The 19,117-nt window shown below is 32.8% G+C and overlaps 1 protein-coding gene across 1 annotated transcript in view; it reads right to left on the bottom strand.

Annotated features, from left to right (window-relative positions):
* LOC139502392 (BMP-binding endothelial regulator protein-like) overlaps positions 1 to 19,117 on the bottom strand; it is a 58,781-nt gene that overhangs the window by 22,844 nt on the left and 16,820 nt on the right. The window contains exon 2 of the mRNA XM_071291836.1: positions 18,261 to 18,343. Within this exon, the coding sequence (XP_071147937.1) occupies positions 18,261 to 18,343 (83 nt within the window). The remainder of the gene's footprint in view (positions 1 to 18,260; positions 18,344 to 19,117) is intronic.

Genomic DNA, 19,117 nt, shown 5'->3' with positions numbered 1-19,117 from the left:
TTTCCACGTCAGTTTTAATCTAGCGGCGTACTACAGTACATGATATATAAGGCATGAAGATGTTATATATATATATATAGCCTATATATCGTTATTGTATCAGACAAAAAAAATGGTCAAAACCGACCCTTCGAATTGTAATTCCCGGAGGTAACTATGACTGTCTAATGCATACGAAATTGCACAGTATACAGACATATTTACATAATAATAACAAACAAAGTTAAAATATAAATTAAGAAGAAAAAAGCCGCCATTTCAGATCAAGCACAAGATAATGTCTGTAACAGTATGCAAAATATGAAAAACAAAACCATTAAATATGGACATCATATTTGTGTATTCGGAGATTTAATATACTCGGTACAATAAATATCACCGGTGTAAACTAAGACCGACGATTGAAGAAGACATTCTAAAATTTAGTTTCGTATAAATTGAGTCCATATAATGGGTTTTAGATCTTGATAAACTAAAGTTCTAAAATTCATGCACAATCATGAGCACTTAAACTTCGTCTATGACCAAAATTACCAAATATTTATGAGCGTATAAAATTTATTTAATCGTCTCATAAATATATAGATGGTAGGCTGAGGTTATTTTTCTAAAAATTCGGAGATAAGGGTATCGTAAATCAAGACCCTTATAAAATATGAATATTAATTCATATTTAAAAACATAGACAACGGTTGTATTCAGTGGTTATAACGAGACAAAATGCACACATTAAAATTCGTAACTAAATATATACGGCAAGATGAGAATATATGAATTCATATTTCAAAACAGGACATGTTAACAATAGTTATGGTTAGCGCAGAGTGGTAATTTAAGTAACTAATTATATTTATTACAATGAAATGCTATCTCAGACTTGTATCAAAGCTTTGGTGGTCGCATGTCATAGCGGCAATCGGTGGGGTAAGGGGCGGGACCACGGTACTCAATTTGTTGATCAATTAAAGTTTTCAACAGTTTTATGTCCTCTCAAAAAGAGATAAATAATTAGTATTCCATGTATATAAATACTATTTAAAAGACAAAATTTAGCAAACAGGAAATCGGTAACCCTTAAAATTATTGATAATTATTATAAACGCTGTCCATCTTTTATTTATTTTTCTATAAGAAATAAATTATTAAAAAAAAATACTAGAAAATAGGAAGATGTGGTAGGAGTGGCAAATAGACATCTCTCCACCAGAGAAATCTTCTGAAGTTTATATTTACAGAAATAATAATTCATTTATTAATAATTCACTTATCTAAAAAAATATTTATGTATTTGTTCTATTTCAGTATTGCCTTTTCAATATTAGTTTCCTTTTATGTATTGTATCTAAAAGACTTTTGTTTGTATTCGAGGCATTATAAATATGAATGTTTTCATTTTTTTTTAAAGTATATTGTATGTCCTTTCTAAAAACCAAATTCGATAACTTGTTTTTGACAGACATGTATCTCTTTGTTGTGAATACAAAAGCATAAAAACCTACTATATTTTCAATAAATTTACAAAAAAAATATATAAGACGGCCTAATTTCGACAGCATCTTTTTATTCGACAGGTTAGTCACTGCTTCATCTTTTCGGATCTATATGTCTACTGTTTTGTAGACCCGAGTTGTGCCTTTTCTTCATCTGCTCATGTCCGTCATTAACGAATCTATAATCATTCATAATTACTTTGCTATCTTTGTAATTTTCTTATCATTAGACAGAGAAGTACCTGCAAGTTATGTGCATGCATATATTTTTAAGTTCCTTAATTGCAGGGTTAAACAAAGTGACTGGACAGGAGTTATTCAAAAACAGGAAGTAAGACCGGATATGACGCAAAGACGCTGATTGTCAAATGAAAAGAATGCTTCTTACCCGACTATTGCATTTTGGTTGTTACCTCCTAATTTAGAGCATAGACCAATCATTTACAGGCTAGTCAGTGAAAAAAAGTACACTATAAAATTCAGTTTTAAATAATTATACTAAGAAAAAAATGTTTAGACACAATTATTAAATTATTTAATTTTGAAAGTACAAATACATATATAAAAAAAAGATGGAAGAAGTGTCTAGGTATCATAATACTTCAATGATTAAAATAACTATTTCTCCCGATTAAGCTAACTGTAAAATATCAGTGACAAGGAAAAGTAATATAATCATTTAATTTGTATAAACAGTGTCTCTTTAACACACTTGTAACTTAGTCAAGAGGGCGGCATTTTGTTCTTGATTGCTCACGCCCCGTGAGGATCAATATCAGAGAGGTTTACAATTTATTAATGGGTAAAAAAAAAGACTGCATTATAACATAGGATTTAAATGGTGTTGTAGTATTAGAACAGTAGTGTCAATAAATTATTTATCTGTTCTACAAGTGGTCTATCATTTTTATTGTTATTTCTCTTGTTAAAACTAAAATATCAATTTTAAAAAGATTAGGATTGAAAGTTTGATTTAGGTAATAGACTCAGAAGGTCTTGGTAGACAGACAGTAATAAAGTATACAAAGTTTGTTATTTCTTGTAATAATGTCTCCTCAATAAAACTTCTTAAATGGTTCGACAGCACTTAATCAGTGTATTGACATGGGCTTGTATGTTAAGATAGGAAAAAATACCCTAGAGGTACCCTAGGGGTAAACCGCAAATGTTTATATCACTTATCACAAAAGAAGTTCCTCGCAATCTTATCATAACTTTAACTTCTAAATTTGAAAATGCCTGTGCCGGTTCAGGAATGTGACGGTTGTTGTCCATTCGTTTGGTGGGTTTTACCTTTGATTTTGGCATTTGGTTAGGGACTTTTCGTTTTGGGTTTTCCTCGGAGTTCAGTATTTTTGTGATTTTTTGGGTTTTTTTTTTTATTTTGATCACTTGATAGTTTTCCATTATTTTAACTTGATTTAATATTATATGTGTTTTATGTTTTGTATTAATGTCAAAGTAGACCGATTAACAGCATCCAAATGATTTACAAAAATCAGTAACAGAACATATCTGATGACTGAGGACTGATGTATATCAGGTTCAACATTAGGCGGCAGTTGTGGTGCTTAACTAAACAATTTATATCTTTTTGGGGGTTTGTGTTGCTTAGTCTTTAGTTTTCTATGTTGTATCTTCTGTACTATTGTTTGTCTGTTTGTCTTTTTATTTTTGACCATGACATATTCTAATAGCGGAAGTACTGACAAGGACAGTCATGCTTTTTTTGCTCCTGCAAAAACTCTAACTAGCAAGATCTAGGCCAGCATATAAACTTAACAATGGACTGGAGTCACAGATTTTAAGGATTTTATTCGAACGGTAAAATTAATTTTTCAACAACTTTACAGATTTCACGACAATAATGAAAAATATTTTGAATATTTCGTTTACTACAAGAGATTTGCTAATGTTGCTAACGTCGTCGGGTTGTTAGTGGCGATTGATTGTACTCCATTGTTCTCTCGGCGTTCAATTGCAACAACAATAACTTTATTATATATATTTTGAATAATAATGTCGGAATACAAAGAACTTGATACCAAAACTATCTCTATATTAAACTCTTTACTTGCTGTCGTGGCAGATCTCCAGACAAAATGTGGAAAGCTTGAGCGGGAAGTTTCAAGGATATCGCAATTTGAGGGGAAATTAGACGCAATGATAACAAGAATTGAACACGTAGAACAGAAGTGCGAAATTGTGTTGAACCGAAATAAAATTATCGAAGAAAAAGGAGAACAAATGAGTACGGTTGTGCATAAAATTATAGATCGCTGCAAAGAAAATGTGTCGAAAATATCATTGCTAGAAGAAGCAAAAGATAACAAAGAAAACACATTCGATATAAAATGCGTCAATGACCGATTGTCAAATATGGAGAGCGATGTCGAAGAGTTACAATGGAGATCAATGACTAACAATATCATTATATCCGGATTAAAGCACGAGCCAAATGAGGATACAGAGAATATTGTAAGGGATTTTATCCGCAAAAATCTCGGAATCGTTGAAAATATGAATTTCGTTTTTGTACATCGTTTCGGAAAGCAAAGACAAAATATAATGACTAAGTTTGTATCTTTGAAAGATAAACAGTTAGTCATGAGGAACTGTCACAAATTAAAAGGGACAAATATTTCTGTCCGCGCACAATTTCCTGTAAAAATTGAAAAGAAGAGGAAAAGCCTATACCCTGTTTTAAAGCAGGCAAAGAAAGACCGAAAAAAAGCTGTTTTGATAAGAGACAAACTTTTCATAGAAGGAGAATTGTACAAAACAAACGATGACAGAGTATCAAAAGACATGGATCGCAAGGAAATACCGAACAGAAACAGCCAAATTTTTGAAGCCGATAAATTATCGGATAAATGTCAATTAATTAATTCGACCCGACCCAGTGATTTTAACTCATGGAATCGTCCGATACCAAATCTGCGGGAAATGCTGAAGCGGAATAGAACTAATTCTGACGAACCTGATACGTAATTTAAAGCCTGGCCTATACAAATTAGTGCGAAGTGCATGAACTCTATCAATAATCTATCTTGAAAAATTAATTCTACGCTAGTACTATCCTAAACTTATTTCACAGATACTTAAAACTTCTTTTTCACCCGTAGTGATAAAAGGTTTGCGTTATTTTTTATTTGTAATATTTATTATTTTGTATACTACATAATGCTGCTCTTGTTGCACACAATATGTGCCTGAGTGTATTAATAAACTTGTATTGTATTGACATTGTCAGTTGATGAGTTTGACTGTCCCTCTGGTGTCTTTCGTCCCTCTCAGACAAGCACGTGGTCCAAACCACCACAATACAGGAGATAACTTGATAACTTGTATTTTTTTAAGATGATGTCTTTAATCAATATACATATTCAAGTTCTTTTCAAAATTGAACTGGGATATTTCAAATACTAATCAAAAACTTTACAACCGTTTTTTTTTTTTTAATTTAAATTTAAAACCGTTATAACCGTTTTTTAAGTACCCCTTTTTAGCTCCTCATTTTAAAGTCTGATAATCAGGGGTTAGACAAGGACGCCGACTCTGATGTTTACTTTTTGTCACTTAATAGTTTTTAAACTAGATATCAATAGCCGTATAATGTAAAGCCATGGCGGTGTACGACAGGTTTCTATTATACAAGCAAAAGTTTAGCCGTCGACTAGTCTCGGTAGGGTAAAAATAATAGTATTTAATATTTATGATACAACGCTCGCATAATTTGGTAGTTCGGATGAAAGATAAAGTATGTTTTATTTATTTAATGTGCATCGCTAATTTAACCCCACACGAGCAGCTGGGAGAGATTAAAATGGGTTTTAATATAAATCTACTTGCTATTTGTTTATGCCCCGCTAGGTTGGTATATGACATTATGCGTCCGTCTGTTTGGTGCCGTCCGTTTGTCTGTGTGTTTAGTCATAGGTTAAAGTGCATATTTCAGGTAATTGACCATGTGAGTGTGATAATAGTGGCTAAACTTTATAAAACTTATTACAAATTTTCATTGTGCTGCGATTTATTTTTTATTTTTTTCTAGATATTTTCTAAATTATATATTATATAGATTTTGACTATATATCGTTAGTATAAACCTATCAAAAAGATCACATTGCGAGTGATGCGTGTTTGCCAATTAGCAGATTCGTTTGTTATGTGTGTCAAAACGTTTTTTCGTATCACTTAGTTAATACCAGAAGTCTATAACTAGTCTGCTGATATTAGTCTGTGGAGTAGGTGTATTTGTTTATAAAATAACTTTATAAATTAACTATTTTCAATTCATACAATTTTGAAAATTCCAATCAAAATCTGTCTTCTTGAAGAATGAAAGTTAGTCAGTTTGTTTTGTTTTAGACGAGTTTGTTTTATAAACTTATAGTTCAAACATACGATTTGTATACTAAACTGATGACAAATTAATTTGTAAGATCAAAACAATTTATATCTGTCTCCTTATCATTTGTCAACATTCCTATGTAAATTTACACAAATAATTTCGTTTACCCTCGTATTAAAGCGATCATTTATAACCGAATAACGAGCCAAAATAAACAAAACAGGTAAGTATCAAGCGTGTATTCCGACTCGTGTCGGAGATTAACGATCATTAACGAGGTTTTACGGCTGCATTCGTTAAATTATCATAGGTGGCGCTTATCCTGATTGAAATTTAACTAAGTGAGAAAGCAAACATTCACATTCCAAATAATGGAGTTTATAAACCCGACTCTTGACTTTCAACTTTAACATATCTTGGTAATAAACTACCTAACAAAAATGTTAGAAAATCAATAAAATTATTAATGATGTTAAAAATGTCTCATTGTATATTTCATTATTTGATCATGGACAATATTGAACTGGGAGTGGAGTTATGTGCTACCGTCATGAAAACAAAGTTTTATTCAAATTTGTGCAAATTGCACTAAAAAAATATGTCCTATAACATTCGAGATCTATAGGCTGATCTTCATAATTAAGATAGATAGATAGATAGTTTAATCTCATAAAACCGTGCAAATACAAAGGTATACGAGCATTCTCCTCAAACTTAAGGAGATATCTTAACTAATATTTACTCATGAATTATTATTTTTTTCAGCTGGTGTAACGTTTGTTAGCGCACCGACCAGTTTAAAAGGGGTAGTGTTCAGTTCTAAAAAATGTATTAACCCCGACACAAAAAGTCTCAATGTGAATGTGTCTTTGAAAATAAACTCATGAATGAGCCTCGCATTTTGAACTTATAACATGAAGTAATCAAGGATTAATCATAAAATATAAATACTGTTATTGATTGATTGATTGGTGACAGTCAAGATATATGTCATATTTGGTCTGTTTATATCAAGAAAGGTCCCCAAAACGTTAAACAAAAACTGCACATGTAGTCGAAATAACGTTGTGTTTTTAGATAAAAAATGACTTATAATAACATAAAATTAAGAATTGAAATGAGGAATATGTCACAATGACAACAACTCAACTAAGGAGTATTCCTAAATCAATGAACATAGCTTAGGAGTTCTCCCCGGACACGCACTCCATTATCTAGTATATTGTAAGAGCATAATTTCTTGTTTTTATATAGATTAAACCGTTGGTTTTCCCGTTTGGATAGTTTAACACTAGTAATTTTTGGGGCCCTTTGTACCTTGCTGTTAGGTGTGAGCCAATGTTCCGTGTTGAAGGCCGTACCTTGACCTATAATGGTTTACTTTTATAAATTGTTATTTGGATGGAAAGTTGTCTCATTGGTACTCATACCACATCTTCCTATATCTATAAACCTGAAGCACGCAGAGGCACTCTACTGTCTCTGCATAAAACATAAATAAATTGCGTCGCATATTGGGTACACACATTAAACAGTTTGAGGGGTATTTGGATGAAATGAATACCTAATCATATATCCTAGGGGTATTTGGATGAAATGAATACCTAATCATATATCCTAGGGGTATTTGGATGAAATGAATACCTAATCATATATCCTATCTTTCAACTAGACGATAATACCATAAAACACCTGTTCAAAATCAGAACTCAATTTTGTTAATGGAATCTTTTTCTCTTACAAATTCCTGTCATACCGATTATATCTATGTTACAAAGACTTGTAAAAGCGCCATTGTTAACCCGGTTTTCAAAAGGCCAATTTCACATAAAGACCCCGTTTTTTTCTCAGTCAACCTATTACGTGAAAGGCCATACTTTATCCCATCTCAATCCTACTCAAAACAATTCTTTCTTTTTATAACTGCACGAGTTGTCTATGTTTTTGTCTTCGGTGTATTATCATTAAGACATTTTGATAGTCTGAGTACCACTTTATTTTCTCTGTGAAGAGCCATCTAAACGTTGTGTCAACACAATTAGATAAATCTGAACATACGGGTAAAAATAAACAATTGTCCTTTTAAGGAGGTACCCAGCAGTTTGGATAAATATCATTTCAACATTTTTACAAATTGAGCTACTAGCTAGATTTCTTTTAAATTGTCCTTCTTTTAAGGAGGTACCCAGCAAATTTGATTCATTTTAAGCAAGTAAATTTCAATATTATTTTCCAAAACAATTGTCGTTTGAAGGAGGTACCCAGCAGTTTGGATAAATATCATGTAGTTTAACATTTTTTATTTTTTATTTCAACATTTCTTTTCCAAATTTAATTCATTTTAAGCCAGTAAATTTCATTATAATTTTCCAAAACAATTGTCTTTTAAAGGAGGTACCCAGCAGTTTGGATAAATATCCTGTAGCTTAACATTTTTTATTTTTTATTTCAACATTTCTTTTCCAAATTTAATTCATTTTAAGCCAGTAAATTTCATTATAATTTTCCAAAACAATTGTTTTTTGAAGGAGGTACCCAGCAGTTTGGATAAATATCCTGTAGTTTAACATTTTTGATTTTTTATTTCAACATTTCTTTTCCAAATTTAAGTCATTTTAAGCCACTAAATTTCATTATAATTTTACAAAACAATTGTCTTTTGAAGGAGGTACCCAGCAGTTTGGTTAAATATCATATAGTTTTACATTTTCTTTCATTTTTCATTTCAACATTTATTTCCAATTTATTCATATTCAGCCACAAGATTTTATTATAATTTTCCAAAACAATTGTCTTTTGAAGGAGGTACCCAGCAGTTTGGTTAAATATTATGTAGTTTAACTTTTTTGATTTTTCATTTCAACATTTCTTCCAAAATTAACCACTAGATTTTTTCATTTCAACATTTTTTTTTCTAAATTTAGCCACTATATGTCTTTAAAATTGTCTTTTAAGAAGGTACATGTACCTGGCAGTTTAGTTAAGTATCTTGCAGTTTAACATTTTTGTTTGATTTTTCATTTCAATATTTTTACAAATTGAGCTACTAGCTAGGTTTCTTTAAAATTGTCCTTTAAAGGAAGTACTCTGCATTTTGGTAAATATTATGTAGTTTAACATTTTTGATTTTTCATTTCAACAAAAATTTCCAATAATTCAAATTCAGCCTCAAGATTTCATTAAAATTTCCAAAATCAATTGTCATTTGAAGGAAGTATCTAGCATTTGGTTGAATATCATATAGTTTCATTTCAATATTTCTTCCAAAATTAACCACTAGATTTCTTTAAAAATGTTAGTGGAAGGAACTACTCAGCATTTTGGTTAATTATCGTGTAGTCTAACATTTTCTTATTTCCTTTAAAAATTGTTTTCCCAAATTTATTCATATTCAGCCACAAGATTGCATTAACATTTCCCCAAAAAAATGTTATTTGAAGGAAGTACCCAGCAGTTTGTGTTTAATATCATGTAGTTTTAATATTTTCTAATTTTTATTTCAACAATTTTTTTCAAGTTTGACCTATATTAAGCCACAAGACTGAATTAAACTGTCCAATGACCAAACTTATTAATAAGTTCAAATTAATTAGATTATTTAATCTAATAATGTTATTAAGGTTCTGATGTATTTAAGTTGTTTTTTTCTGTTTACCTTTTAAGATATTACAATCTTAAAAAATGTTCTACTCTATTGGTATATATCTTTCTCATAGAAACATTTTTAAGAAAATTTTCATCGACATATTTGAAGTTCAACTTTATAGCAAAACAAGACAAGTAAATTAAAATTAAAAATTTTCAGCAATAAGATGCAAACAAATGTATATAACATACACACATATAAAAAAAGAATATATGGTATGATTGCCAATGAGACAATTCTCCACAACAGACCAAAATAACACAGAAATTAACAACTATCGGTCACCGTACGGCCTTCAACAATGAGCAAAGCCCATACCACATAGTCAGCTATAAAAGGCCCCGATAAGACAATGTAAAACAATTCAAACGAGAAAATTAACAGCCTTATTTATGTACAAAAAATGAACGAAAAACAAATATGTAACACATAAACAAAAGACAACCGCTGAATTACAGGCTCCTATATATCTTCATAAAAAGAACTTTCGAAATAAAAAAGATAAAGTGCGACGTTTTGTTACCGGAAATGAAATATATCATGAAATAAACTAAGTTCTGCTATATATATATATATATAATATTAGTCCCTAAAGGTTGAATTATTCTTGAATATTTGTTTTCATTGGTAGAATCATTACAGTATTTCCTTCTGACGGAATTAATAATTACATGTGTTCCAACAGGAACTCATATTATAGAATTGTTTTTAACAAAGGTTCAAGAAGAATGTTGTAAAGAGAACGTACGGATGTTATTTTTCCGTTGACAAGATCGCGAAAACGAACATAAGTCTTATTAAAACGTTCAAACATTCATCTTGTCGTGCGCAATAATCATCTGTATGCAGTACATATAGTATATTCCGCCTGTCGTGTGTGTTTATGTTATATTAATATATAACTCGTCTAAACATCAACCCAACAATGTTAGATCTGTAAATTTGCTTTCGCAAATTTTTTGTTCTTCCCTCGCCGGGATTCGAACCTATGTTACTGTGATATCGTGACACCAAATCGCCTGCACTGCAGCCGTCCCGCTAGACCACACGACCACCTGGGCTCTCAAAAAAAGAGCTTTCGCTGGCCGTGTGTTACCTTTCCTCGTCAGTTTTAATCTAGCGGCGTACTACAGTACATGATATATAAGGCATGAAGATGTTATTGTTACAGATATATATATATAACTTTTGATGAACTTCTTTGTACCATATTGTAACTTAATGGTGTTTGAGAAATAAAGAATCTTGATTTTAAAAAAAGTTCAACTGATTTTTACAGAGTTATCTCCCTGTAGTGTTATGTACCACCTTAAAGTACGCATGCCATTGAAATGAAAACAATGACACGAATAAAATGAAGTGAGATGAAGCGTGACTGTAATTGATCATCATAACCATTCAACCGTAACTGCTAGATATATATTGTTTTAACATATTAATTGATTGTTTATTAATTGTGAGAGAAGGTACTAAACTGTATTGACATTTATTTCAAAATTTCTTAGTTTAACGTTTAATTGCTTCTTACTTGGTATTCGTAGCCAAAGTAGCAATAATTTTCCTAACATAGTTATTCATTTTTTTGTTAATTGTGAAAGAATTTACATTTATTGTTAGTTCGATATTCAGTGTAATGCTTACTTATACTTTAAAACTTAATCCTCTGCATGTTCTTGAACACATATTAGGCATCATCAGAGGGCCAAATGTAATCTCAAACAGTAAACTTTCAGACAGAACAGGTGTGAAGAATATAGTGAACGAGAGCATGTGAAAAAGGTGTTGTCATGGAAACCACAAGGGACAAGAAAGCCTGGAAGACCGAAAGACACATGGAGAAGAGATATAGCAGCAGAGATACACCTGGAATCAAATAGACAAAATCGCGAATGATAGAACGAGTTGGGATCCCTTGTTGATGCCTTAAGTGTAATGCTAAATCGTCTCTTACTTGGTATTCTTTATCAGCCAGGCAATACTTTTTTTACCATATTAACTGATTTTTTGCTTCATTATATGATTAGTCACTTTTGAACTTTATTGCGGTCCAAGTTCTTGGATTAAAACTTAGTTGTTTGGGTGTAATGCTTACCCGTCCATATCCTGTACTTTGTAACTAGTAATGCAACATTGTTCTAAAATTATTAGTTGCTTTATGTTGGCCTTCAACAACGAGCAAAACCCATATATGCATAGCAAGTTATAAAAGGCCATCTGTTATAAACACATTTGCCATTTTTCTTTCGGTCATGGTATTATCGGTGAATCGTCATGGTATTCTCAGTGAATCGTCTTGTGTCTTTTAGTCATGGTATTCTCAGTGAATCGTCTTGTGTCTTTTGGTCATGGTATTCTCGGTGAATCGTCTTGTGTTTTTTGGTCATGGTATTCTCGGTGAATCGTCTTGTGTATTTTGGTCATGGTATTCTCGGTGAATCGTCTTGTGTCTTTTGGTCATGGTACTCTCAGTGAATCGTCTTGTGTCTTTTGGTCATGGTATTCTCAGTGAATCGTCTTGTGTCTTTTGGTCATGGTATTCTCAGTGAATCGTCTGATGTCTTAAGGTCATGGTATTCTCAGTGAATCGTCTTGTGTCTTTTGGTCATGGTATTCTCAGTGAATCGTCTTGTGTCTTTTGGTCATGGTATTCTCAGTGAATCGTCTTGTGTCTTTAGGTCATGGTATTCTCGGTGAATTGTCTTGTGTCTTTTGGTCAAGGTATTCTCGGTGAATCGATTTGTGTCTTTTGGTCATGGTATTCTCGGTGAATCGTCTTGTGTCTTTTGGTCATGGTATTCTCGGTGAATCGATTTGTGTCTTTTGGTCATGGTATTCTCGGGGAATCGTCTTGTGTCTTTTAGTCATGGTATTCTCGGTGAATCGTTTTGCGTCTTTTTGTCATGGTATTCTCAGTGAATCGTCTGATGTCTTTAGGTCATGGTATTCTCAGTGAATCGTCTGATGTCTTTAGGTCATGGTATTCTCAGTGAATCGTCTTGTGTCTTTTGGTCATGGTATTCTCGGTGAATCGTCTTGTGTTTTTTGGTCATGGTATTCTCGGTGAATCGTCTTGTGTATTTTTGTCATGGTATTCTCGGTGAATCGTCTTGTGTCTTTTGGTCATGGTACTCTCAGTGAATCGTCTTGTGTCTTTTGGTCATGGTATTCTCAGTGAATCGTCTTGTGTCTTTTGGTCATGGTATTCTCAGTGAATCGTCTGATGTCTTAAGGTCATAGTATTCTCAGTGAATCGTCTTGTGTCTTTTGGTCATGGTATTCTCAGTGAATCGTCTTGTGTCTTTTGGTCATGGTATTCTCAGTGAATCGTCGTGTGTCTTTAGGTCATGGTATTCTCGGTGAATTGTCTTGTGTCTTTTGGTCAAGGTATTCTCGGTGAATCGATTTGTGTCTTTTGGTCATGGTATTCTCGGTGAATCGTCTTGTGTCTTTTGGTCATGGTATTCTCGGTGAATCGATTTGTGTCTTTTGGTCATGGTATTCTCGGGGAATCGTCTTGTGTCTTTTAGTCATGGTATTCTCGGTGAATCGTTTTGCGTCTTTTTGTCATGGTATTCTCAGTGAATCGTCTGATGTCTTTAGGTAATGGTATTCTCAGTGAATCGTGTTGTGTCTTTTTGTCATGGTATTCTCAGTGAATCGTCTTGTGTCTTTTGGTCATGGTATTCTCAGTGAATCGTCTTGTGTCTTTAGGTCATGGTGTTCTCGGTGAATTGTCTTGTGTCTTTTGGTCAAGGTATTCTCGGTGAATCGATTTGTGTCTTTTGGTCATGGTATTCTCGGTGAATCGTCTTGTGTCTTTTGGTAATGGTATTCTCGGTGAATCGATTTGTGTCTTTTGGTCATGGTATTCTCGGGGAATCGTCTTGTGTCTTTTAGTCATGGTATTCTCGGTGAATCGTTTTGCGTCTTTTTGTCATGGTATTCTCAGTGAATCGTCTGATGTCTTTAGGTCATGGTATTCTCAGTGAATCGTCTTGTGTCTTTTGGTCATGGTATTCTCGGTGAATCGTCTTGTGTTTTTTGGTCATGGTATTCTCGGTGAATCGTCTTGCGTATTTTGGTCATGGTATTCTCGGTGAATCGTCTTGTGTCTTTTGGTCATGGTACTCTCAGTGAATCGTCTTGTGTCTTTTGGTCATGGTATTCTCAGTGAATCGTCTTGTGTCTTTTGGTCATGGTATTCTCAGTGAATCGTCTGATGTCTTAAGGTCATGGTATTCTCAGTGAATCGTCTTGTGTCTTTTGGTCATGGTATTCTCAGTGAATCGTCTTGTGTCTTTTGGTCATGGTATTCTCAGTGAATCGTCTTGTGTCTTTAGGTCATGGTATTCTCGGTGAATTGTCTTGTGTCTTTTGGTCAAGGTATTCTCGGTGAATCGATTTGTGTCTTTTGGTCATGGTATTCTCGGTGAATCGTCTTGTGTCTTTTGGTCATGGTATTATCGGTGAATCGATTTGTGTCTTTTGGTCATGGTATTCTCGGGGAATCGTCTTGTGTCTTTTAGTCATGGTATTCTCGGTGAATCGTTTTGCGTCTTTTTGTCATGGTATTCTCAGTGAATCGTCTGATGTCTTTAGGTCATGGTATTCTCAGTGAATCGTGTTGTGTCTTTTTGTCATAGTATTCTCAGTGAATCGTCTTATGTCTTTAGGTCATGGTATTCTCAGTGTCTTTAGAGCATGGTATTCTCAGTGAATCGACTTGTGTCTTTTGGTCATGGTATTCTCAGTTTAACGTCTTATGTCTTTATGTCATGGTATTCTCAGTGAATCGTCTTGTGTTTTTAAGTCATGGTATTCTCAGTGAATCGTCTTGTTTCTTTAGATCATGGTATTCTCGGTGTATTGCATTGTGTCTTTTGGTCATGGTATTCTCGGTGAATTGTCTTGTGTCTTTATGTCATGGTATTCTCGGTGAATCGTCTTGTGTCTTTAGGTCATGGTATTCTTAGTGAATCGTCTTGTGTCTTTTGGTCATGGTATTCTCAGTGAAACGTCTTATGTCTTTATGTCATGGTATTCTCAGTGAATCGTCTTGTGTCTTTAAGTCATGGTATTCTCAGTGAATCGTCTTGTTTCTTTAGATCATGGTATTCTCGGTGTATTGCATTTTGTCTTTTGGTCATGGTATTCTCGGTGAATTGTCTTGTGTCTTTATGTCATGGTATTCTCGGTGAATCGTCTTGTGTCTTTTGGTCATGGTATTCTCAGTGAATCGTCTTGTGTCTTTTGGTCATGGTATTCTCATTGAATCGTCTTGTGTCTTTTGGACATGGTATTCTCAGTGAATCGTCTTGCGTTTAAGATTCATGATTATTCCCATTTATTTAAACTGAGACGGCAGTTATACGACAATTGTTTTAACAAGCGTTGATATACAGTTAAACCTGACTAAACTGAATCCTGTATAAACCGAAAACCTGTATAAACCAAACATGTTCGAAAGCACCATCATATCAAAGTATGTGCGTTGTGAATCTGATAAAACCGAACATTGGCCAAAACTGAACAAAATCTCAAGTCCTTAACAGGTTCGGTTTAAACAGGTTTCACTATATTTACTACATGTCAGTCAAGTATTTTATGTTACATAATTATGTGACTTGATGGGGGTGTAAAATATCTCATTATGTTTTATTGCTTGTATTATGAAATAATTGATCACAAAATATGTCAGTTACGTTCGAATAGGTGTGAAATAGTATCTCTGTTTTTACATGTGTCTTGTTTGATTTATATGAATACCTTTACTAGACATAATTATAACTGTTTATGCTGATTTTCACATTGCTTAATTTGACGAAAAATTATTATGGTAAGTATTCGACGAGGTATGATATCGAGTGGTTTTTTGCGCGACCTTGAATTGTCATAAGCTAGCTAGAAAGAAAAAGTGTCACAAAAATATAAGCACACTATATTTGACTATAGACATGCACATTACATGTATGTTGATCCCAACATGTTCTTACAAGTTTCCCTGCTCTATGGTCGGGTTGTTGTCGCTTTGACACATTCCCCATATCCTTTCTCAATTTTATTCTCTAAAAAATCAAAACTTTGACCTGTTTCATGTTAATGGACGGGCTATGGGTAGAAATTGGGAAAATTTGGATTGGAAAAAAAAAGCTGGCCTGGTAAGAACTGAAAATCGTTAACCTTGTCAAAAAGACAGCGGGAATTGCAATACGTAACTCAATTTCAGTCATTAAAAAAATCCTTCTGCTCTCTTAGAAGAAAACAAACAGTTTTCCCCTTTAGCGATTATTTTGTTCAGCATATAGGGTCAATTGAAGCTTGATAAGACAACTGGAATTAGTTGCTAAAAACAGTTTACCCATGGACAATGCCTGCTTTATTCACTGGTCAACATTTGTCCAGTGGATAAAAGTATCAAGCAACCCGGTACTGAATTTTATCGCTTGTGTTTACATCAGCGCACTTTTATATATATATAAGGTCACAAGAACGTGATAGAACGTATTGATCTTATTGTATGGTTTAGTCTAGGCGCACGTATTCAATAAATAGTGATCAATATGATAATATGATCTCATTGTCCGTTTAAGTCATCATGGTCTTTGCGCACTTTTTGTCAATATAGAACAAGTCAGAACTCGATAGTACGTTAGAATCTTATTGTATGTTTTAGACGAAGCGCACTTTTTTTATGCGTAGGGTCAACAAAAGGTGAATAGTACGTTGGAATCTTCTTGACAATGTATTTGTATATCGGTTGTCCTTAGCGAAAGATAGCGATATAAGGCACCAGGATTTTATTGTAAAATCAAATCTTAGCGCACTTTTTGCCCATTTATGGAGCAACAAGAACTTGATAGTACGTTGAACACTTATTTAATTTTTTATCATCAGCGCATGTTGTTCAATAAATATGGCAACGAGATCTTATTCTATGTTTTAGTTTAAGCGCACTTTTTTTCAATTTATGGGATCAACGTGAACTTAGTAGTACTTTGGAATCGCATTGTATGTTTTAGATGAAGCCTTTTTTACAAGAATAAGGTCAACACGAACTTGGTAGTACGTTTGCATCTTATTGTAAAATTTCGTCTAATCGCACTTTTTTAAATATATAAGGTCAACACGAACTTGGTAGTACGTTGGAATCTTATTGTAAAATTTCGTCTAATCGCACTTTTTTTCAATATATAAGGTCAACATAAACTTGATAGTACGTTAACATCTTATTGTATGTTTTAGCCTTAAGGTTTACTACTAACAAGCAACCCTTTATTTGCACTAAAGCGAACGAGACCTATCATTTTTCACAAAGATTCTACCTAAACAATCTTTTATGATATTAAAATTATATTAATAAGTTCAGTGCGTGTAAATGAATTGATATTTTATTGAGTCACGTAGCAAATGGTACGATCTAAAATAAACGTGGAAGATTAAATACATTGTGGTATCTTGTTCTTTGATAAAAGGTGCACATAGTTTGGTATTCTATTGTGAAAGAGAAAATTAACCCTGTTGGAAGCTCATTATTATAGTCTGTTTGGGCGAGAATCTAATTTCGTCATCAAATGACTTTCTGATCATTGGAATGACGGTCACCCACGTGCAACAAATCGACGCATTGTAATGACCCTAATTTTGCACTTCCATTTAATTGGACAATGAATTTGTTTTTCGCAGTTTTTTCTATCTATTTTCTACAAGACAATACGTATTTAAATAACGCTTTAATATATATAAAAAGAATCAGACAGTTTCGTGATATCTGCAGATTACGCAATTTCGAAATAAAGACTTGTAGCTGCGTAATTCAGTTATAACATGTATTAAAATATATTTATGAGATTTATAAATCCTTATGGCTTTTTCAAGATTTAGATGGGAGGGATGGTCTTAACTGAAGTGTTAAGCTCTTAACTGATAATGATTTAAAACATATTAGAGAGGCGGAAGACAATATGAATGAATACTTTATTACAAAAAGCATAATGATATATATGCTATGGCAACGAAAACATATTTACAACATGATAAACAGCATAGATCAATACATATAAATCATTATAAGAAAACAAATAAACATTAAGTAACAATATGTGATCTGATTAACCATGCAGATTTTATGTAATTACACATTTTTTTCATATGTAAAACAGAAATTAACCTTAATAAATACTGCAATTTAGTCATGTTTGGCCAAGCACAATATAATTTTGGCTATATATATATATATATATAAGCCTAATTGATCTATAGGCAGGACATACTAATAAAAGTGGTATTCGTTTTCAACTGCATAGTACAACATTCGCATAAACGTAATTATCTAGCCATGCCATTATAAATTATCTTCCTGTTTCAATGTTCAGCTTTAGTGTACCACTTCGCAATTTAGTTAAAAAGTGTGAAATATAACAGCAGTTTAAATAATATATGTACTGCATACAGATGTTGTGAAAAAAGACAATCACAACTTCTTCAAGAATAATCTCAACACTGATCACACTTTAACTTTTCATTGTTAAATTCAATCATATTTCAAATGCAATATCTTTAATATTTAACTTTTGAATTAAATGTTGCAATCAAATATATAATATATAGTTTTTACTTTTTTATTTTTAAAGTGCAGTGTGTCCAGGGGGTTTCTATATGTTCCAACTATATGTCCCCATTCAAATGCATTGATCATCACAAAGGGGTTCCAACCCTTCGAACCCCTCCCCCTTGGATCCGCCACTGGTGTCTATATCATATCAACACTTACCTTACAAAAACAACGGATACACGGACCCGTAATTCCTTCTATGTAAATATCTTCTCCTTCTGTGTCACACCGAGATATCGTTCCTAAAAAATAAAATAAAGTCAATGTAAACATCTTCTACTTCTGTATCACACCGATATATCGTTCATGGAAAATAAAATAAAGTCGATGTAAATATCTTCTCCTTCTGTATCACACAGAGATATCGTTCCTAATAAGTATAATTAAGTCAATGTGAATCAAAAAAGAAGAATTGTTTAAAAAGGATTAGGGAGCAACCATTTAGTTTCAAAAAGAGGGGGATATGGTCGTTTGTCTGAGTACCAAACAATTAAACAATTTGGAGAAAAAAACATAGAACTCCATAAAACTCCCTTGAAGGTAAATGGTCGTTCTCTTGTTGTTCAAAAGAGAGATTTCCAGGTGAAATTTCAAAAAGGGAAGTTCTTAAAAGCTTTCAAAAATCAGAAGTTAGATTTTATTAAATAGTGTAATGAACGGAAAACATCTGTCATATTCCTGATATATGCATGTAGGCATTTTTCAACAACACTTTTTACATTGAAGAAATTTAAAGACAGTGAAACCTTTCCAATTGTATCAAAACCTGAGACTGTAATTTTTGTTTTATTTAAGAAATATTCGTAGGGTCGAGTATATTCCTATTTCGTTCTGCCTCGGCTATATTCTCTAATCTCGCGATACCAAAAAAAAAAAATTAAACCATATCCAACTACCCGTGTTAATCCTAGATATTTTAAATTTCGTATTTTAGTGAATGGTGAAATGCAATTTACAAATGGTAGCATGTGATACGTTTGTAAGGTAAACAAATTGCTGCAACCAATCAATTTTGT

This window comes from Mytilus edulis, chromosome 14 (genome assembly GCF_963676685.1).
Source record: "Mytilus edulis chromosome 14, xbMytEdul2.2, whole genome shotgun sequence".
Lineage (NCBI taxonomy): Eukaryota > Metazoa > Mollusca > Bivalvia > Mytilida > Mytilidae > Mytilus > Mytilus edulis.
This window is presented reverse-complemented; position numbering and strand designations above follow the sequence as displayed.